The sequence below is a fragment of the Sinocyclocheilus rhinocerous genome, unplaced genomic scaffold (genome assembly GCF_001515625.1).
Source record: "Sinocyclocheilus rhinocerous isolate Xijiao unplaced genomic scaffold, SAMN03320098_v1.1 scaffold1294, whole genome shotgun sequence".
NCBI classification, from domain to species: Eukaryota; Metazoa; Chordata; class Actinopteri; order Cypriniformes; family Cyprinidae; genus Sinocyclocheilus; species Sinocyclocheilus rhinocerous.
In genome coordinates, this window is record NW_015656157.1 from 2851953 (window position 1) to 2875623 (window position 23671).

The window sequence follows — 23671 nt, forward strand, 5'->3', positions numbered from 1 at the left end:
CTTTTTCATTTGTTTTATATATTATTTTATTAAAATTTTTATGTAGTTTTTTATATTTTTAATTTGCGTTTTTATTTATTTTTTAATTTGTTTTATATATTATTTATTTATTTTATTTACTTTTTAATGTTTGCATTTATTTTATTTTATATTTAACTTTTTATATTATTATTATTATTTATTTTAATTTTTAATTCATTATTTATTTATTTTACTTACCATGAAACTATATTTTAAATCAAATAATTTGTTTACATTTGATTTATTTCTTTATCAGGCACTTTTATCCAAAGCAATATTTTTATGTCCTTATGATAATTGTTTATTTAGCTTTTTTTATGTGCATATTTCCATGAGCTGTGTGCTTTCTGTGAAATTGCATGAAAAATGTGAACACATATTGAGATTTTGTTCCTTAATGTGAAGAATATTCCACATTTGCATCTTGACATGGAGACTTCAGAGAATAATGGTTATACCTCAATGGAAAATCTATCATACAGATTTAATCTAGGACAAGTCTGAAGTTGCTCAAGTCACGATAGGTGTTTTCTTTAGTAGACATTTTGTATTAACTTGTTGGACACTCTCTCTTGCATCACCCCCATCTCATCTTATGCTGATAGCAGACAGAGTTGATAAATACTTTGGAGACTGGGATTCTTGTTACTAATTATTTCGAAACTCTTTTGAACTGTTAAAATCCAATTACTTGGATTTGTTTGCCGAGTGGCTGTAAAAAAACATACTGAGGAAAAAACTCGTATTGACGCTCCAGCACAGAAGATTTGGACACAGAAGGGCTGCTTAAATTGTGCCCTTGGGAACAAAAGCGAGCAGTCAAGATTCTCTCACTAAGCCAGAAATAGTGCCCTGAATTTCCAGTGACTTACTTGCCAAGCAAGAGTTCCATAAGATGGCATGTTTTGTCTGGCTATCAGTGTCCTGGTATCAGGGGCGTAGATTATGCGGGGGACGCGGGGGACGTGTCCCCCCCCACTTTTAATATCACGTAAATTCGTCCCCCGCACTTTTTCGGGCAAGTGTGTTCGCATAGAGGTTTTCAAGAGCTGATGTGAATACATATAGATTCGGACCCAGAATAAGGCGAGATGAACATCACGGAGCGCTAAACACTCCGTGCAGTGTATGTTTCATTCATACTCAAAGCCGGAGGGCGCTCTCGCGCAGAAAGTCATATATATATATAATTTCTGTCCCCCTCACTTCTGAAATGATGGCTACGCCCCTGCCTGGTATACATAGTTCACCTAAAAATGACAGTTCAATCGTTCAAATCCTATATGACTTTCTCTGTATCAGTGGAACACAAAAGGAGATGGTTTGAAGAATGTTCATGTCGCTCTTAACCAATGTAAACCGTGACCAAGGGCTGTCAGGCTCCAAAAAGGCTGAAAAATGTGATCCATATGACTTGTACACTCAATAGCTTTGTGTGAGAAACACTAAAGTTTACACTGTAATGCCTGTAATATGAAATAATAATCAGAAAAATGTTATTGAACGTTTAGACAAAATAAAAAGGCAAATCTAAAAAAATATATTATATGTCATATTTGAGACATCAGGCTTTTATGGTTCATGTGATATAGTGATAATATGGAGCTCATAATCAAAAAAGGAAATAATAAAAAAAAAACTCAATATTTTTTTTAGAGGCCCAAACTGAGCAAAAATATGCAATATGGTCCAGTTGCTGATTTATATGACCAAAAAGTACAATGAAATTCTGAAAGCTTACAATGTAAATCAGTGAGATTATAAGAGTATAACAGACTACTTACATAAAATGCATATAAATATCAGTTGTCACCTTATATCTCCCAATAATTAGTAAGAAGATTTTTAAATGCTTAGTTTTATAATCAAAGCCTGATGTTTTATATTTGATAGTCACATTTTTACATGTTTTTTCTTAGGAAAAAAAAAATGTATATCAAAGAAACCTAAATTGATCCAGTCTAGAAAGTGTTCATCTTGAAATATTACTAATAATATAAAAGTTAGTCTTAGGGTGCTTTCACACCTGTAGATCGATTGCTTTGTTCCGAAACAGGGATTAAAATTATTACAATGTTGCTTTTTACATTGGTCAAAGTTCCATGGTTTATTTTCCGGGATTCCACTTAGCTGTCACAGCTGTCATCCATCAGGATGGAACGACAACAGCTTCGCGGGCTTATTGTTGTTGTTTTTTGTAGCTGTCGTTATATTAATTTATCATTTTGAGCAGGAGTCCAGGATTGATCGGGAAAACATTTTAAAAATGTACCTACTACGAAGAAGAGCAATAAAACGGCATTATAAAATGAAAAAATGCTCTTTGATTTTTGAATAGCGAAGACGTGCTCACCCACAGATATTCACAGGTTAATTTTGAAGTATTAGCAAAACAACAAAGCTAATGCTTGTGAAAGCACCCTTACATTCACTTGACAAAAAACAGTCAATATTTTACAGTAAATGATACCAAAAGGCTTTTTACTTGCTAAAAAAGTATAAACTGTCAATCAGACGACACAAGGCATGTAGTAGGTTGTGTGCAACAGGTTTTTCGGCAGTTTTGAGGTCTTGAATTTGCCTACCTATTTGCCTAAATATGATACATTAGACTTTATAGTGTGGGAAAGAGCAGCATGAACAATCGCCCAAATATCTCCTTTTGTGTCACACAAAAGAAATAAGTCATCGAGGTTTGGAACATGAATGTGAGTAAATCATGCCAGATTTGACATTTTTGGGTGAACCATCCCTTTAAGCGAACAATGAATTGTGCTCCAGTGCAATACAAAGGAATGCTGGGAAATACCCAAGACATGCCATTTATTTTGACAGTGTCGCTCGTGGCAGTTTGCCATACGTCCTCGAAAATGAGAAAGCATTGCTTTGTTGGATGCTCTTATTAGGTTTTACATCAAACCACTGGAGATAAGTAAATAAAAAGCTGCAAATGGAGCTCACGCCGCTGCTCTCTTTTTCGCAACGAGTCGATGCTTCTGAATCAATATGGCACCAGGGGTCCATTATGTCTGACTGAGACAAAGAAATATTGGTGTGACCCTTAAACTTTTGAGTGATTTTGTTCTTTCTGAGGTATTTTTTCCTCTTCTTTCTCACCTTTTTTTGGAAATCCCCCTTTAACACCTCTGATATCTACAGTTTCATGACTCATTAAGAGCTTAGAGTATGATTATTTTAGTGAGCACAAACAGACCGTACAACTTCTTAATGCAGCTATTTAAGTGTTAATCTCTCTATTTCTATCATCTAGAGTCCATTGTCTTGTTTGTTTTTGTTTGGATGTCTTAAAGTCTTCCTGTCTCCCTTTCTCATGTCTTTTTATGTTACCCTTTTTTCCCCTCCAAACCTATCACTTTATTTCTCTTGGATTGTTTGTCTTTCCCCTGCCAGCTGTTTTTTACCCCGAGCGCATGTCTTGGAGAAAATTGAATCGAAGCATTTGCCACAGTAGTACTCGATAAATATGTATAATGCATTGTTTTTATATTTTGGTATGTCAGCAGCACGGTGTGAAAATAAGATCCGGGTTAGACTTTGTTATTTTCCGCCTGAATCATCTTGCTTGTCAAAATTGCAGTTCAATTTCTGGTCAGCTACTTTTGGATGTTAAATGTTTGGCTGTTCACACTATGTATTTAAGTCGTTATTCACCGAAATCTTTTCCTCCAGTGAGATGTTACCAGGATCATTGAGTCAGTGAGTTGAACTTGAGAAGTGAATCAGTGTGAATCATGAATGAATCTTCTTGGTGATTTGAGACAAAATCTGACAAGGGGTAATAATGGAACAAAGTTTTTCAATATTATTTTCAACAGGATGCATTTTTTATGGGTTTAAATAAAAGAGTTTTGCTATGAGACAATAAAAACAAGTTGTGCATCAAAATCATTCCTTAAAGGGGTCATATGATGCGATTTCAATTTTTCCTTTCTCTTTGGAGTGTTACAAGCTCCATCATATGACCCCTTTAAAGAATTTTAAAGAAAGTTTTTTAAAGAAAGAATTTTAAAGAGAGTTAAAGAATTTGCAAGGGCTGAATGTAACATTTTTGACAAGCCAAGCATGTCAGTCTCTGAGTAACATGTCATTTAAACCATGAAATAAACGTAATTCCATAGATTGAATAATGAACTATGCAAAAAAGCATTTTGAACATCTCCAGCTCATTTTATAATACAGAAAAATCAAACACTGTTCACCCCTCAAGCACGTTATCACGCCCGTAATAAAAAAACATCAACATAACACAATCATGGGCATCAATCACTTCACTGAATACTTGCTGGCTGAGAAATAAATAATTATTACCTTACAATCCATCTGTTTTCAGATCCACATCATTTGAATATCACAATACTGATGTCTGTCAAAAAATAATGTGCACAATACATTTACAAGAAGCAAAGGTCCAGGGAGTACATGCATTACCTGGAAAACCTACACTACCGGATGTTTGAAATGCATCATCGCATTCTGAGAAGAGGGAGAATATGCTGACCTGAGTGGCTTCAACATGCGGTCTGTTAAAGACAATAACATACATAATACATAACACACATGCATGTAAATTTGTTCATCACTCGTTGAAATTTAATCGGAATGATCAGTGAACTGAGTGAAATATTCAATGCTGCATGCTAAAGAAAATAAATGGCAATCCAACTGAAAAACTTTCGCCGGGTTAGTGAACATCGTTGTACATTATATTTTGACAGAATGTTTTTTTTTATGCTCAAACTATGCCTTTTGATTCTGACATTCCTGTTTTGAATATTTTCAACAATTTTCTATTCATGATTAAATAATTTTGGCAATAGATGAACTGTTAAATGACTTCTCGTGAGATGAGTCCCTGTAGTCATCCAATTATACTCTCATATGCTGATGTAATGTATATTACTGAACTTGAAAGGTGATTTTTAGTAAAATGTAATTTGATCATTATCTTCTCCGTTTTTTTAAAAGATGAAGCCAATTATCAAAGTTTGATAAAATGTTTAATTTTCCAGTAAAAGATGGTAAATTTTTTACATGATTTGTTACAATTAATTTTTGCAGATTTTGAGCCATTTGTTAGAAAGATTTGACTCAAATGGACAATTAGTTCAGGAATGGGACATTGATATGAATTTTCAGTGGATAATGGCTTTTTTTCCATGCAAAGTTATATAAACTTCTTCTTATCTCCCTTTCTCTCTTTTTGTTTCCCTTTCTTCCCTTCAACTGTCACTTTATTTCTTTTGGATTGTTTGTCTTTCCAATGCCGCATGTCGCTGAGAAAATTGAATCGAAGCGCTGGCCACAGTAGTGCTCGATAAATATATATAATGCATCATTTTATATTTTGTATGTCAGCAGAACGATGTCAAAATAAGATCCGGTTAGACTTTGTTATTTTCTGCCTGAATCTTCTTGCTTGTCGTATCAAAACTGCAATTCAGTTTCTGGTCAGCTTCTTTTTCATGTCAAATGTTTCGCTGTTCACCCGACGTATCATGAATTCATGAAAACCAATTCAAAGCTGTCGCACGCCACAGCTATTCAGCATGAAAAGACATGCGACTTGGTGTTGAGAGGCGGACGTGTGCGAATATCATTTTCGGGGTGGTTGGACTCTGTCCCACCCCATCTGTCAGTGTGTGTCGGAGGTCAGAGGGGAATTCCTTTGTGTTTTGGTGTGATTTTGATTAGTTTCATGTAATTTTTATGGGGACACGCTGTGGAATCACCATATGCTTCCCAGTTAATAGTTGGGGGATGACTGAGTCGTGTTTTCATAAAGGGATCCGGAGAAGTGGAGCGGGCTGAATGGAAAAAGCTGTTCTGACACCTGTTCAGAGAGCCCTGCTTGTATAAACTCACACACACCTGCATGCTCCATTGTTCCTGCCAGTTTGTGGGATTCAATGCACCAGCAAGACAAAGCTGGCGTTGGCACTCCAGTGGCTCAATCACAGTTTGTGGCTCCCACATTTGATAAACACAAACAATGAGTGTGCATGAAAATACACCGATTATACTTACAAGAATAGTTCATCAATATCATTTGCACACTTTTGTGTCGTTCCAAACCTGTATGAATTTCTTTTTTCAGTGGAACCCAAAAGGAGGTGCTCTTTTTCATATAATGGAAGTGAATGAGGTCTGAAGGAGATAAAAAAAACTTCTTATGTCATTATGTTCCTTTGAAGGCAAATAACAGCTTTTTCATGAGGAACAGACTGAATTTAAGTCATTATTTACTGAAATCCTCCCCTCCAGTGACAGTCTGATTCAAGAACACATTATCACAGTGATTAATTAGAAAGATTTGACTCAAATGAACAATTCATTGGGTCATTGGAATGGAATGGGACATCGGTATTTCTCTCAGGAACAATTTTCAGTGGATAATGGCTTTAATTTTTTTCTAAATCTTTTTTCGCTCAAGATTATTAGATTGTCACTTTTAAGGTGCTTTTTTTTTTGTCGTTTTAGAGCTTGACAGCCCCAGTTGCCATTCACTTTTATAATACTGTATTTCAAAGCATCAAAGTGGTTCATATGACATATTTTTTGAAGGCAAATAATAGCTTTTCATGAGGAACAGACTGAATTTAAGTCATTATTTACTGAAATCCTCCCCTCCAGTGAGAGTTCGGTTTATGAATGAATCATCACTGTGATCTGGAACAGTTGATTCATTAGAAAGATTTCAGTCAAAAGAACAATTTTTTCATGAATGGGACATTGTTACTTTTCCTCATGAACAGTTTTTGGTAAGTAGTAGCTTACATTTCGTCCTTTTTACGTGCAAAGTTCAGTTGTAAGGAACTTTTTGTCATTTTATAGCTTGACAGCCCTAGTTGTCATTCACTTTTATTATATTTAAAAGCATGGGCAGGATAAAAGAAAAAAAATTATTTACATAGCGCTTTATACAATACAGATTGTTTCAAAGTAACTTAACATTAATAAACAGGAAATAACAGTGTTCATGTTGTAAAGTCCATCAATTATAAAACACAAAAATCCAATTCAAACGCAGATGTAAAGCAGCTTTACAGAAGACAATAGTGTCATTCAACTCATGTCAGTTATTCTTTTATTAGGTAAAGGTTATGAATGGTTCACACAAAATCTGATCAGATTTTTGTCTTTTTGGTACTTTTTGACTTAAAACTGGAGACAAACCTGACAAATATAAACAATTTCCTTGCACTGCTTTGATGAGTTGCGTTTTCAGCATTTTTTTTCACATGTAGCCTAAACACAAAGGATAGCTTAATAAAAGCGTTTCTCCTGGCAGCGTGCTGCATATCTCTCAAGCCCTCTTTCTTAATCTGTGTGCTTCACTTTTTTTCTGCCTGGATCTCTTTCTTTCCCATTACAAGCTTTAAAGGGACGTTCACACCAATGACCATAAAGTTTTATTAATTGTTTGAACTGTACAATAAACAATAGCTTAGTCCACACCACAGCTATAGCAATAAAAACACGGAGGATCGATATCGTTGGAATTGCTTTCACAATGATTTTTTACAGGTGGTGAATTATAAAAACAGCCAATCAGTATCAACTCATCTTTAAAGAGGGCAAACATTTAAAGCGGCACACGACAAAACTGCAGCAAATGCTTATAAACAGAACGTTATCATCTATTGGTGTGGACGCTAATATAGTTATCCCTATAATTATTGGTCTTGGTGTGAACGGATCACAAGGCCTGTTCATAACAAATCAAATGAGACGAAGTAACTTAAGTATAAAATAGTTGCAATTTTTTCAACCTATCACTGGAAAAGTGTGTTTGCATCATAATTAAAATGTTTGTCTTTTGAACAATTAAAAAAATTTTTACCTTGCATTTAAATCATACTATTTTGTTCATAAAGACATTGTTTTCCAATCTGATCCAATGAAGAAAATTAAGTCTGGTGCCAAATTGTCTGTATTTTCTCACAAAAATCAAAAGTTTGAATGTTTGAATGAATCAACCTAGCATTTTGCTGTGAAGCGACAAATTATTGAATTACGAAACCTCTGGTTCATAGGGGTGATGTTTTGTTTTGCATTTTTCTTATGCCAAAAATTCAAACTTGGTATAAAAAGGTGTCTTCAATTACGGGAAAGATCACAAAACGATCCAGAAACTTGGGTTGTATCAATAGGACAATGCTGCCAGGGCTCAATCTCTTACATAACATATGTCATAATCTTTGCCTGATGTCTGCTGCAATGGCGTTTTGTCAATTCCTGTCTTGCATCTGCCGAATTTGGCAACATAACACAAGTTTCCTGTTGTACAAAGGTTTTTTTCAGGTTTTTCATGTGTGTCCCGGAAAGCGTGGCCCTGAGTTCAAAGCCACATTTTTAATGCGTGCTTCCTAGATGTGATTCAAAGCCGACAGTCTTGGAACTTTGATTAACTGAGGCGTCTTTACAGTTCCCAGTCAGAAACTGCCAGAGCTGGGTCATTTATTTCTGCTGTTTGTTGTTGGACGTTTCCTCCCACAGCGGTTCAGTACCAAGACTTGCCGAATTTTGTGGCGACTTCATCCGGGCTTTTTATTGATCGCTCAAGCACATGACACTCAAAGTACATACATGTCATTTGTACTGACTGCTCGACATCAACATGTCTTACTCACGGTGCTTTCTAGTCATTTTTGATTCCACAGGGAGCAGCCAAAGGGACCTTGATGCACAGAAGAGCAAGTTAAATATTTCCCGTCGTCGCCTGTCAAAAGTGTTGGTGTGCCTGAGAGCGCAAATTAAAAGCAGGAAATGTTTGAAATTGCCGTTGCCGAGCCTCCGCGATGTAAGCGCTCTGTCACCTCATTTTTCAAAGCTACAGCTTCGGCTCCAAGTCGTTGAGATGGAGAAACTCGTTTCTTTCTGTGCTCTTGGAGACAAGTCAGCTCCCTCCACCAGCCAAGTGGTTATTACCAGGCTCTATTAGGTGCTGGATTGCCCATCTGAATGAAGGAAAAGGTGTAGTCAATCACTTTTAGGTTGCAGTTGAAGGTTATAAAAAGGGGGATATGCCTGATGCCACATTTTGTCCTTGTTGTTCTTTCTAGGATCTATAAAAGGCAAATTACTCAATGGTGCTTGTTAAATGAAATCAATATTTTAATTTCACTGGGGTTTAGATGATTGAGTGGTGGCTTAGCGGTTTGTCCGCCAGATGCAATGAGCTTTGATGCTCATTTGGGAAATGCAGGTTTGAATCCATGCGTCAAATCTCCTGAATCCAGCATTTTCTGTGCTCCTCAAATTAGTTTTTTCTTATCCACTATCTACTGTAGCTCAAACAGTGACGCATGGTGCTAGCAACGCCAAGGTTTGATTCCCAGGGAATACAAGTACTGAAAAAATGTATACCTTGAATGCAATGTAAGTCGTTTTAGATCAAATGTAATGTAGGCTACATCCTGCATACATGTACAGACATTATTTTAAGTATCCTAGCATTGCGACACACTACTATGTTATAAATCTCTTCCTTTGTGCAAGGGGTTGTGGGTAATATTAACCAGAAAAGCATGCATGTACACTTTAAAAATAGAATCTTTTTTTCAGGATATTATTTCAGATTTAAGTACATATAGTATACAAATATGCAAACTGAGCCACAAAAATGTTTGCATACTGTTTATAGTTTAATCACCAAAGTGTACTGTTATGCAGGACTACATACTAATTAGGCATTTGCACTAATCTTATTATTTTGGATAATACAGTCTGCATACTATCTATAGGTAAATCCAAAATAATATGCAAGATTAGAATAAGTGTGTCCCAAATCATAGTACATTGAAAACATAAAGTGTGCATCCGTACATGCAGTTTTTATGTGCCTCCGTTTGCATACTATCTATAAGTTTTCATACTTAGATGTATTGATGGATGAAATAGTATGCAGTCCTGCATAATAGTAAGATTTTACATACTATTTTCAATACTTAATTCTAATTCAATACAAATTCTAATCGTGCATATTATTTTGTATACATATTAGGGTGCACACTTTGAAATTCTAAAATTTTGGCGTACCATTTGGGATGCAATAATTCTAATATCACATACTATTTCAGATATAAATACAAATGCACATTGAGCCTATAAGATTCACTGAGTTGTGCCTTCTATTTTTACATTACACAGACATGTTTCAGAAATATTTACTGTGTCAAAATCTCTAGATCTAGATGCTGAGGAAAAAAATACCTTTTTTTAACCCTTAGCAGGGTTAGAGACAAGTCTCTGAACATCATAAGGACAAAAGGGGGAAAAAAGTGAAAGGGACGGACATGTTGACACTCTCTCTGTGAACACAAACTCCCGTTCCTTCATTCACACTCTGGCAGCATCCTGCTACATTAAAGGCAATCAGTGCCCATTGAGATCACGGAACGGGATGTGTGAAAACCACTTCAGCTCGTGTCTGTGGGTGATAGTATCCGTGCACTAGCACAGTGTTAATGTGTCGACCGCCTCTCTGTCCGTCTCCTTCTTAACTGCATCTTTTCATGTCAGTGAAAGAGGACACACACACACACACACACACATGACAGACTGCCAGACGAATGCAGGACGCACCTGCATGTTCACATGCTGGAAAAGACCAGTAATGAGGTGGGATGCAGGCTGTTATATTTCAATCCACTCGAAACAAATTTTGAACTAAGATGCCAATTATGTGCACAAACATCTTAAATATTCATCCATTCCACTGGTCAGGGAGTGGAATATCCCCGGTGTTGTGCGTCGGACCATATGGTGTGCTTGAGTGACTAGTCTGAATGCGTCTGCAGAAAGAGTCTCGTCCCAGACGGCAGAAACCTCTGCATCAGTTTCCAGCTTTACATGCCTCTATAAATGTTCCAAATGATGGGCTGGTTTGAATTCCGATTTGTTCTTTCAAATAAATAAATTAGAGTTGCTGTACATTTTTAACCTTGGTAAAGGGGTCATAGAATCCGATTCCAAATTTCTTATGAAACTCTTTTATTTTGTCTTTATTTATTTATTTATTTCACTGGATTTCACCCTTTAAATTCTGCCTCTGTTGATCTTGGTAAGTTATTATCTATATTGGATTATCTATTGACCGTTCATTCTATCTATATCTTTTTCACTCATTCATTCTGTCTGTCACTCGTTCGTTTATTTGTTCATTCTATCTATATTGTTCACTCATATCCTTCACTTGTTCTCTTTACATATTTGCTTGCTCATTCCTTCTATGTATTATTCACTCATTCTATCTATCTATCATTTACACATTTATTTGGTTTATCTATCATTCGCCATTTGTTCTACCTATTTATTGTCCAGTTATTCTATCAATCTTTCACTTGATCTGTTGACAATCTATTGTTCTGGCTAGCATTCACTCATTTATTTATTCTGTCTATCGTTTGCATGTTCTATCTGTTGTTTGGTTGTCCGTTTTATGTATTGTTCTGTCTATCTTTCGCTTGTTCTGAAATTCTATCGTTCTCTCTTGCTAATTCATTCTGTTGTTTGTGCTCTATCTCTCAGTCTATCACACTGTCCATCGTTCTTTTGATCCAGCTATTGTTATTTTGCTTTATTGTTCTTTCGTTCTATTTCGATCTATCTATCTATCTAATTTGTTTTTTCATTTGTATCGTTCTGTCTGTCGTTCTATAGTTCTCTCAATCTGTCTATAAATCTTTATATCATGCTATTTTTTCTTCTATTGTTCTATCTTTCTATCTATAATTGTATTATCTAACAATCATTCATTTGTTCGCTCTGCCATTTTGTCTATCATTCTTGTGTTCTTTCTGATGTTTTGTCTATCTATTGTTCTATCTGTCATTCTACCTATCGAGTTATTATTTCTGTTCTTTGTTCTGTTTGTCAATCTATTGATCTGTCGTCTCTCTGATCAATATCTATCTAGCTGGTCAGGATAATTGTTCAGGCACGCTAGCAACTAGTGTACCTGGTTTTTACATGGTAGACCATCTTGGTTAAACTGGTTAGAGCTGGTAGAGCAGCATCAACCCTTTAAGCTGGTAAGACCTAGTTTTTACAGAAGGCAACTGATGCTGAGCTTTTAGAGCCTTTATCAGTCTGCAGTGGCATGGAAATTAATGCTGGTCTGTTGTTGTTTTGTTTTGTCTTCCTTTTTTTTCTCTTTTCTTCTCAACCATCAGGACTAGGTCACTCTCCAAAGTGATTGAAACTTCCTGTCTTTGTTGACACTAGTGTCGTTGCTAATGGCGACAGGCTGATCCACCATCTGTATCAACCATACAGTAATAGAGAGAATTCTCCATTTTAGTGCTTATATTGTGGCACACATTTTCATTCTTTTTTTCTTTTGCTGTTTTCTATTGCACACAAACACACAGAAATGAATGGCTGTGATTCATTTATTTGTTTGTTTGATGCATTTATGGTGCCCCCCAAGGCACAATGTGTTTGTCTTGCATCACAAATAGAGATCTGTGGGTTTAGACGTGAGCTTTTAACCCACCCGTGAATTGTCTTGGAGAAATGCCATGATTTGTAGCAAAAAGATAAAAAATGAAGCAAAAAGATAAAAAAAATACAATTAACATTCCAGGGAAGCCGATAAGAGACCTATTTTGCAAATGTACCATGTAAAAGACATTTACAGGAAACTCTGTTTTGTCTTACTGTGGAAAAAAGGATGCTCATATCTCCTGTTTGTATTGAAGTGTGGTGTGTATGTGTGCGTTTTGAGGGAGCAACACTGTAGCCTGATTCATGACTGTGTCCAATAACTCACAGTGGCAAGGCTGCCAATGACGGATGCATTATGTTTTGTAACTGCTCTCCTTGAGTTTCTGCCCATAAGGGGAAAAAAATCAAAGAACATTCTCATTTGTTTCTCCAGTGATAATACATGGAAAGTAAAAGATTTTTCATAAGTGTCCCACTTCTCGGTTTTGTTTTTTTCTTCAGAAAAAAAAACACACCCTAGTAATCAGAAGATCTCTAAGTCCCAAACTGCACTTAAAATAGAACATGCTCAATGCTGCTGAAATAAAATTAATAATTAGTTTACATAATATTTATGATGTACAGTATAATAGCAATTATTAAATTAAATAAGTAATTAATAAATTAATCAAGTAAAAAACGGGACCTCATATACTTGTATTTTACAGACATTTTATTTATTTAATTAATTTTTTATTTGCTGACTTTTAATTATTTATTTATTTTTTCATTTTTGTTATTGCATTATTACATTTATGTATTTATTGTTATTTATATTTTTTAATATTAGATTTGTTGTTTAGCTGTTTTTTTTCCATGCATATTTCTATGAGCTGAAATCCTTCTCTCTGTGAAACTGCACGAAAAACGTGAACACATAACAAGATTTTGTTCCTTAAAGGCAGGGTAAGCGATTTCTGGTAGCCAATGTTGATATTTGAAATCACCAATACAAACACGCCCCTACCCCAAAAGGGTCTTGTCCCTATTTTGATAGCTCCGCCCCACATATATGTACGCAACCCAGGCAACGATTAGTTCTGTGAAACAAAGCAAAACCAATGTTACACCGTGTCTACAGACGTGAGCGGCGCGGCGCAACAAATCCCAGACAGAAAACTGCTGCCGGGTTCTATTTATGACGTGCTGACACAAATTTCAAATGGTTTTCAACGGTCGTTTGATCGCGTCCAGTGTAGGCAGACTTTAGCTGTTGTAGACACGGTGTTACTCACCTACTGAGAAGAAACATAGCAACCTCGGCGTCCGATCGCAGGCCTCCGCTCCTTGAGTTCTCTCCAGCGCTGGAAAGCTGATCCGATATTTACACGGGTCCTACTTCTTGCCTTATCATTCCGCAGACGTTTTCCTCTTTTGTTTTTTATCCACCATCTCCAGCTCTCTCCTCCACATCACGAGTAGACACGCCCCTTATTGCTGATTGGCTACAAGTTTGTTTTGCTATTCGGCCCGAATCAGTTTTCTAAAGTGTTTTTGAAAAATTACATACCCTACCTTTAATGTGAATATCTGTTTTATGAATATTAGTATTAGGAAGAGGCAAACAGAAAATTATTTTTTCTTCTATTGTATAAATGAATATATATTAATTTCCAAATATATGGAGACAAACCTGAATATATAAATATAAATTATGAATATATCATACATGTGTGTATATATTTGTGAACCAGAGTACTGACAAGGCTTATAAATTCATCTGTACTTCTATATTTTCATAATTTACATTTATATATTCAGATTTGTGTCTATATATTTAAATGTATAAGTATATATTCACAATTTACATTTGTCTATTTAGAATTATAACTTTATATTCAGAATTTATAAATATATATTCAGATTTCATATCATTCTCTCTCTCTCTCTCTCTCTCTCTCTCTCTCGTGTCAGTGTAACTCTATGGGATTTCTTTTGGCTTGTTTAATGTCCACCTGATGAAAAGTGTTAGTCTGATTAAACTTAAAGCAATTGTGCATATCCCCTCACATGGACAAGCCCCAGGTATGAGCAGTATAGATGCCTGCTTTAGCCCTAACAAGACTCCGGATGAGCTGACGGAGGCCGGAGGCTATGGGAGTCTACAGAGGTCTGGCATGATATTTTGCCAGGATCAGAGAGCCCAGGCTGGGCAAAACAACAGCAGGATTAGCGCATGCCAGAGCACAATCGCCTTCCCATAGCGAAGACAAAGTGAGCAGCATCTAAAACCGTGCTTTTTCCCTGAAAGAAAGAAAATCATTGATGATACAAACAGATTCATGGACTGAGCTGTAAGGGAATCTGTGTTTGTATGCTTTTATACGCCAAACCTTCCGCCAGATCCTTTGTGTGCAAGCATGTCGGCTTCCTTTTGTTTGAGTATCAGTTCTTTTAGTATGTGTGTGGGTTTGTCTTAGTGTTTGTTTGTGTACGCGTTCACTCGCCTACCTCCATGTAGGAGGTTTTCTGCTTGTCTTCTGTCGCCTGCCTGTGACAGACAGCAAAAAACTGCACGGCTCCAACCTGCGGATACAATTACGAGATAGACTCCCATGATTCCCGGCTGAGATGGAGGTTTCTGGAGGTCACATGATCAGGAATGTAAAATAGACCCTCCACCTGTTGGGAATCGAGAAGAACAATGCAGGAAGGAAGATCCAGCTTTGATTGAATTGACACGCCGTCCATTTAAGCCATCAGATGAGATCAAATTAATTTGAGTGATTAATCGACTGTGCGGCCACAAATGAACCGACTATCTCATTCGTTTTGACACACTGGACAGCTCATCTCTCTATTTGTCCTTGCACTCGACTTTGACTCAGAGCAGGTGAGCGGCCCGCTGTAACGTACACTGGTTATCCGTGTCCAATCTCTCAGACAGCGGCTTGTGTTTCGCCCTTAGCCACAGCGAGTAAAATCTGCAGCATTTATTATTTACTGCCGGCTCTTTGTCTCTCTCACACTTGGTTTGTACTAAAGACTTTCTGCCTGTAATAATGTAGAATGGGCTTGTCAAACATTTATATACTTGGTGGTCCTAAAAAATGTGTGTAATTAATGTGAGGTATAAAAGCCTTTCTTTATTGAAAGATAGTTATCTATCTATCTATCTATCTATCGTTCTATTTATCTTTCTTTGTTATCTATGCTTATTTGTCTATCTGTCCTTCTGTCTGTCTATTTGTCTGTTGTTCATCTTATCTATTTATCATTTGTTCTGTCTATCAGTCTGTCATTCTGTCTGTCTGTCTATCTGTCATTTAGTTTATCTGTCCATCAATCTATCTATCTGTTCTTCTTCCTCACTATTGTTCTGTCTGCCTACTATCCGTCTTTCGTTCTATTTGTCCTTTGTTCTATCAATCATTCTGTCCATCTGTCATTCTGTCTTTATGTTTATCTGTCCATTGTTCTGTCCATCGATCTGTCTGTCGTTCTGTCTGTCTGCTTATCTATCTGTCCGGTGATTTACATTTTATCTGTGTATCATTCTGTCCATCTTGAGATTTGATGCTCAGCCAGCCATCTGAAACTGCATTACATCAAAAAAATATGCTTGCCTTTGAAAGATTTACAAAAGCAACCTCACATGATGTTGTAAGTGATTTCACTGATGTTTACTTCCTGTAATAATGCTGGCAAAAATGGCTATTTTCTTGAAAACTGCAGTGATAACTGATTAGTTTTTGTGCTTAAAATTCAACACCCAGATGGTAGAGATGTTTTCGCCAGGTTGAGTTCAGTACACATGTTTTTTCGACAGGATATAAAGACATTTGAGAGGCCTGCTTTGAATATTGTAATCTATTTGATGAGTTACTTGGCTCATCAAAAAAAGAGTGAAAATGCACTTGCAGTCTTTGATAGTTTGATCATAATTAGTTTTGACATGACCGAAATGTATAATCAATTCACCGTTCTCTCTCTTTTTCTCCGTGTTTCTCCTTTAGGATGCTGGGGGAGCTCCGCTTGACTGCGCTCCAGTCTCTCCTGGCTGTGTGTCTGCTCTTCACCCTGGAACACGGTGAGTCATTCTCTCCTGAATCTCAGCATTCATCTACTCTTATCCATTCAGTTGTGGGAGTGCACTTGTCAATCAAAAGTCCTCGTTGACTCAGTAACAACTTTTTCAAATCTCAAAATGTCCAAAACCTGCAGCTGAATTAGTGCAATTTTCATCCACAATGGAAGAAACCAATGCAACCTACACTCTTAAAAATAAAGAGCTCTTTATTGGCATTGATGGTTCCATTAAGAACCTTTAACATCCATGGAACCTTTCCATTACACAACAACTATCTATCTATCTATCTATCTATCTATCTATCTGTAATGGGGCGACAGGGACGAGAGATGGTTGGATCCATTTGCATAGCTTTATTCATAAACATGGTCAGAAACAGGCAGGGTCGAAACACCAGCAAACAGGTATGGCACGGGCAAGACACAAGAGTAGTCCAGTGAACAGACGGGGTCGATCGGTTGCGAACGTGATCCAGGGGGCAAAACAAAGAGAGATAATCTAGATACACGCTAATAGTCCAGGCAGGGGCAAACAGAGTCCAAACAACAAGACGATTCCAAGACAGGCAGAAGATCAGTAAACAGGCAACAGGGCAACACGACGTGACTAGACTTAGCTATCTAAAACTAGCTATCACTAGGTGAGCGATAAGCGCTAAACAATACTCGGCAGTGAGAGAGAGGAAGTCCATGGCTTATGTAGGGTGTGTGATTGGCTGCAGCCGTGTGTGTAATCAGAGTGAAATTGTGGGAATTGAAGTGCAGGGTAAGTGTGACAGTCTGTGTAGTGTGAGAGTCCATGTAGTGAATAATGACCTCTGGTGGTGAACAAATGGAAGTTCATTGTAACAACGTTCTTAGATAGAGAAGAAGGAGGCGGGAACCGGGGAACAATTAAACAAACTTTAGTAATAAAATAAACACAAAATAGCGCAACAGCCCCTCACGGACGACTGCCTTGCACAAACAGAACCAAAACATAAAATAAAGTCCAGCCTGGTCCTCTCTCGTCCTGCACTGTCGTCACTCCTCCTTTTATCCTTCCGGAGCTCCTCCGTGGGACTCGAGACTGGTGAGTGGTGCAGGTGTCGCGCATTATCATTAATTCCACTGGCCTCGCTCCGTTCCCACGGCTCTCGGCCCCACCCCCCTCATCACATTCATAGACCGGATTCCGGTCCCCCCAAAAACAGTCAAATCCAGGAGGGTGGTGGAGCGGAGGCGGAACAGGGGGAGGGACGGAGGGCCAGGTCCACGTGGAAGTGAAGAGACCGGGGACTGAGGCAGAGCTGGCAGAGCAGGGCACCAAGGCAGAACCGGCGAAGCAGGGAGCCAGGGCGGAGCAGAGAACCAGGGTGGAGCTGGCGAAGCAGGGAGCCAGGGCGGAGCAGAGAACCAGGGTGGAGCCGGCGAAGCAGGTGGAGCTGAGGACCTCCACAGCAGAGCAGACGGGTCCGAAGATTCCCACGGTGGAGCAGAAGACCACCAGAGCAGGACAGAAGACCACCTCGGCTGAGCAGACAGAACAGAAGACCACCACGGAGGAGCAGACAAGATGGATGACCACAAACACGGGACTGAAGACGACCACGACAGACCAGACAGATCAGGGACCCCTGGCAGAGACTGGGACCTAGGGGAAACTGAGATACGAGTGACAGGCAGTGCATTCACGGCATCAAGGATCAAGGGAGGGAACACAGAATGTTCATCAGTAGTCTCCCTGGTGACTACTGAATGGGCAAACAGTTCATAAACCTGCTCACTGACTGAAAACGGATGGACAAACAGTTCACAAACAGATTCATGGGTTGATATGGGACAGACTGACAGTTCAAAATTGGGTGTATTAACTGAAACTGGACTGTAGACATTTCAGTGACTGAAACTGAACAGGCAGACAATTCACACTCAGATCCATTAATTGAAACTGGACAGACAGATGGTTCAAAGGCACGTTTTTGAGCTGTGACAGAACAGAGAGTTCACAGACGGCCTCCATAGCCATGACAGGACAGGCAGAGAGTTCACAGATGGCCTCCATAGCCATTACAGGACAGGCAGAGAGTTCACAGATGGCCTCCATAGCCGTGACAGGACATGCAGAGAGTTCACAGACGGCCTTCATAGCCATGACAGGACAGGCAGAGAGTTCACAGACGGCCTTCATAGCCGTGACAGGAATGTTATCGCTTCAGGGAACACAGCAACGAGCGTCACTACCTCAGGAGGTTCTGCAGCATCAGCCGCCACCTCTGGAGACACCATAGTGGACGCCACCACCTCGGGAGGTTCTGTGGTGGTGTATGCATCCCAAACACACCAAAAAGCGATCCTCATCATGGGAAGCGTTTCACACAGGGGAATCAGTTCAGGAACAGGAGGGCTAGAGTGAGTGGGTTTGGGGATACCAGCTGCGCGTGCAGACAACAGCGGTGCATCCCCCACACTGGATACCAGACTGGGATACCGAAGGACTGACCTTGAAGATCTGGGTGCAACAGACAGGACGTGACATGACTCTGGATGATCAGCTGTGATGTGACGTGACACTGGATGATCAGCTGTGATGTGACGTGACTCTGGAAGATCAGCGGAGACATGACGAGACTCTGGAAGATCAGCGGAGGCAGGACGAGACTCTGGAAGATCAGCGGAGATGTGACGTGACTCTGGAAGATCAGCTGAAACGTGATGAGATTCTAGAAGATCAGCTGTGACGTGACGTGACTCTGGACGAACAGCTGAGACGTGACGAGACTCTAGAAGATCAGCCGAGACGTGACGAGACTCTGGAAGATCAGCTGAGACGTAACGTGACTCTGGACGAACAGCTGAGACGTGACGAGACTCGAGAAGATCAGCTGAGACGTGACGAGCCTTTGGAAGATCAGCTGAGACGTGACGAGACTCTGGACGATCAGCTGAGACGTGACTCTGGAAGATCAGCAGAGACGTGACGAGACTCTGGAAGATCAGCGGTGACGTGACTTGATTCATGAAGATCAGCTGTGACTTGACTGGACTCAGGAAGAACAGCTGTGACTTGACTTGACGAGACATACACAGGCTCTGATGCGGCAGCCGCGATGTTAATGGGCTCTGATGCGGCAGCCGCGGCGTGAATGGAGTCCGAAATAACAACCGCGACATGTTTAGGATCAGGATCCTAAGGCGACACCCACAGTGAAAGAGGAACCGACAGACAACAAAACATAATCCATAAACTGAACGAGTGACGAACGCGGACCCTCGCGTCTAAGCTCAGATTGTAGAGGTTGATTAATGCCATCACAAAAAACTCTATCAAAAGACAGTCCAGTAAATCTGAATAGTGCGCGATTGCTAAATATTCGCGAATATAGTTCTCCAGCGATCGCGGGCTAATAATATTCGTGCTGTGTCCATACCTGACCAATGTTCCTCTGAAAAGCTGCTGAATCCTTGTGTGGCCGAGGCAGAAGATCAGTAAACAGGCAACAGGGCAACACGACGTGACTAGACTTAGACTGGAAACTAGGACTGGGAACTGGCTCCGTAGTGTAGCTATCACTAGGTGAGCAATAAGCGCTAAACAATACTCGGCAGTGAGATAGAGGAAGTCCATGGCTTATGTAGGGTGTGTGATTGGCTGCAGCCGTGTGCGTAATCAGAGTGAAATGGATTGTGGGAATTGAAGTCCAGGGTAAGTGTGACAGTCTGTGTAGTGTGAGAGTCCATGTGGTGAATAATGACCTCTGGTGGTGAACAAACGGAAGTTCATAGACCGGATTCGTGACACTATCTATCTATCTATCTATCTATCGTTCTATCTATCTATCTATCTATCGTTCTATTTATCTATCATCTTTTGTTCTGTCTCTCTGTCTGTCTATCTATCTATCTATCTGTCTATCATCTTTTGTTCTGTCTGTCCATCCATCCATCCGCCTGTCTGTCTGTCTGTCTGTCTGTCTGTCTATCTATCTATCTATCATCTTTTGTTCCGTCTATCTGTCTGTCATCAGTCTGTCAATCTGTCTTTATATCTATCTATCTGTCTGTCTGTCTATCTATCTATCATCTTTTGTTCCGTCTATCTGTCTGTCATCTATCTATCTATCTATCATCTTTTGTTCCGTCTATCTGTCTGTCATCAGTCTATCTATCTATCTATCTATCTATCTATCGTTCTATCTATCTTTCGTTCTATCGTTCTATCTGTTATCTATGCTTATTTGTCTATCTGTCCTTCTGTCTGTCTATTTGTCTGTTGTTCATCTTATCTATTTATCATTTGTTCTGTCTATCAGTCTGTCTGTCTGTCTGTCTGTCTGTCTATCTATGAAAGTCAGCGGCGACCAAATGTTTTGTTTGGACCCCATTGACTTTCATTGGATACACAAAAAGTTCAAAACACTCTTATTTTACCTTATTTTGTGTTCCACTGAAGGAAAAAAAAGTCATACAGGTTTGGAACGAGGTTAGTAAATTATGCCAGAATTTTCATTTTTTGGGGAACCGTCCCTTTAAACGGGTTTTCTCTCATCCTTTCATCTTGTGGTAATTACCGTCGCACACCTTTCCCTGACCAGACACTGATGAGCCTTTTTGGACATTGCTGATAAATACCCCTCGGCTGGATTCCGCCCTCCGCTGCTTCCATCTGCAGTAAATAAAGAGTGCGTGAGGAACACTTTCATCTGCAGAAAGCCTCATTTCCTCACATTGCCACCTAAAGACTTGTCATCACTCACTCTAATGCCTGCAACGGCTCTCAGCGGTGTTGATACGTGCCCACGTGCCGTGAAAAAGGAAGACACTGACGCATAGCTTGTGCCGACTGAAGCCTACTCCGTCAAAAGCCTTTTGTAGATGCAAACGCTTCACGCTCCAAGTCAGAACTTTTGGCAAGGCCGTGTTGCATGGCAAGGCCGTTTCACAGACCGGCCTCTTCTGATTTCAGACGACACCGGGTTCTTATCGGGTACTTGCAGGGTTGCAGGCCAGGGAGTGGAGTCTCTAGGTCCCTGACCCGCTTGCTGCCATCTGCACCAGTTGCTTGGAGTTGGGTCTGGCACTTGAGGACCACACGCGCCTTTCTTTTTTAGCGTCAGCTGCGGTGAGCGAGACAGGCTGCGCATAATCTGCATAAAGCTTTCCTCGCCCTCTTAGCTTCGCTCTCCATCGAAATCGCTCTCATGGGACGCCCATGGTGTAAATAAGTACACTTTGTCGGCATGAGTGTTAATATTTTTTTTTGCAGAATCCCTACTCTCTGACTGTTGGACCAGTCAACCTTACAAGTGACTACTAGTTAGTTTGCACCATTTGTTCTTTATTTTCATTGAATTTAACACATAAATAATCTTGAAATCTATTTTAGTTTAGTGTATTTATGTATGTATTTATAATTAATTTAATTTGATACAGATTTGATAAATAGTTTTTGTTTATTTATTTACTTAGTGTTAAAACACTTACAAAGGGCACTGCAAATTAGAAGTTTTTATTTATTTATTTATAATTAATTTAATTTGATAAAGTTTTATTTATTTATTTATTTATTTACCCTGACACAGTTTAGATCGGCTTTGTGTTTGTGAGGCGCTGAGCCATTTGTCCTTTTAATGTTCTTTCTCTTAAAATGTAAAATGCCAACATTATGTCCAAAGGGATTGAAATGTCACAAAAATGAGTTTATTGATGTACATTATTCAATCAGTCTGCTGTTTCCATAAATAATTAGTTTAAACATTACTAGTGCCAACTCATTTTCATGTTACAACACTCAAATATTTAGTCATGCTTAAGTCACGCAGCTGCTGCCCCAGTTTAAGTGTGTGGCGGCGGGTGTATTTTTCATCTGAAGGGGACTTGGGTTGAGTAGCATCTCCGTATCACGCTTAATAAATGTGCCATTACCTAGCAGAGAACAGGAAATGTAGTCAAGCCTCTGGACTCAGATTATCTTTATGTATGTGTGTGTATTTTAGCAAGAGACAGGAAGGAAGACAGGAGATATTGAGCTCAGACACCCTGGGCTCGGTTAATATTCATGGCGCTGTGAATATGGCGGGAACCACTGGGGGGTTTCCGGGGGAGAGCATCTCATGCGAGATGCTTTCAGAAAGGGAATGTCATTAGGACGGCCTGTATGCGTTTGTCACCGTACAGTATTAGCACACCTGTTCAGTTTTTTAATACAATGATTCCACTTCTCAAACACAGTTTTGGAGGAGGCTGTATCCATAATGGCGGAGGATGAAAAACACCGTTGGAGGTCCCACTTAAGAGTGCGAATCAAACAAACAGTCCTTATTCGCTGGAAATAACACATATGTAGATTTACCTCGGGCCTACTGTTTCCTGCCGCGCACGTTTCTGCAAGTTTGCCACTAACGCTTTGGCTATGTGGCTATATTGTTTTGAGCTCAGTGGGCGCGTGCATTGTGAGCGCTTGTATGCAATTAGACGCCACGGGACAGTCTCGGCCTATGGTGGAGAAACTGAAAGAAAGAGCTAGGGGAAAATACTGACAAACATGGGTAATTTGCCAAGTGGTGGACTGTAAAAGTGGCCCCGGCACTAAAGAGAAACCGCAGTACTCATTCGGATTCGTTATTGCATTAGCGGTGTATCTCTGTTGCTATGGCGACCATTATAAAGTAGTTAACATTTGCAGGAAAATTAACATCACTGTAGGTGTCTGACTTCTTTCAGGGGAAGGTCATGTAAGAAAAGTAGAGGACTACTTTGATAGTATTGGTCCATTTTATATCTTTTAATGTCTCTCTCTCTCTCTCTCTCTCTCTCTCTCTCTCTCTCTCTTTTTCGCTGTTTATTGTTTTTAAATCCAACTATGTTGGCATTCGTTTGTTAATTTTTTTGTTTGTTCGTTCATTCCCTAATAATAATAATAATAATGATAATGATTATAATAATGATTATCAATATTATTATTATTATTAATTATAATTAATAATGTATTATAAAAGTATTTTATTATTTATTATTTAATGATAATTGTGATGATAATAATTGTTGTTGTTATTATTATTATTATTTTTATTATTATTGACCATAATAATAGTTATTATTATTAATTAAGAATTGTTATTATTATCATCATCAT

At 38.9% G+C, this 23671-nt stretch overlaps 1 protein-coding gene across 1 annotated transcript in view; it reads left to right on the forward strand.

The window, feature by feature from the left end:
- The window catches only part of LOC107719650 (neurocan core protein-like), a 140018-nt gene that overhangs the window by 20475 nt on the left and 95872 nt on the right, over positions 1-23671 (forward strand). The window contains exon 2 of the mRNA XM_016527136.1: positions 16485-16558. Within this exon, the coding sequence (XP_016382622.1) occupies positions 16486-16558 (73 nt within the window). The 5' untranslated portion in view covers position 16485. The remainder of the gene's footprint in view (positions 1-16484; positions 16559-23671) is intronic.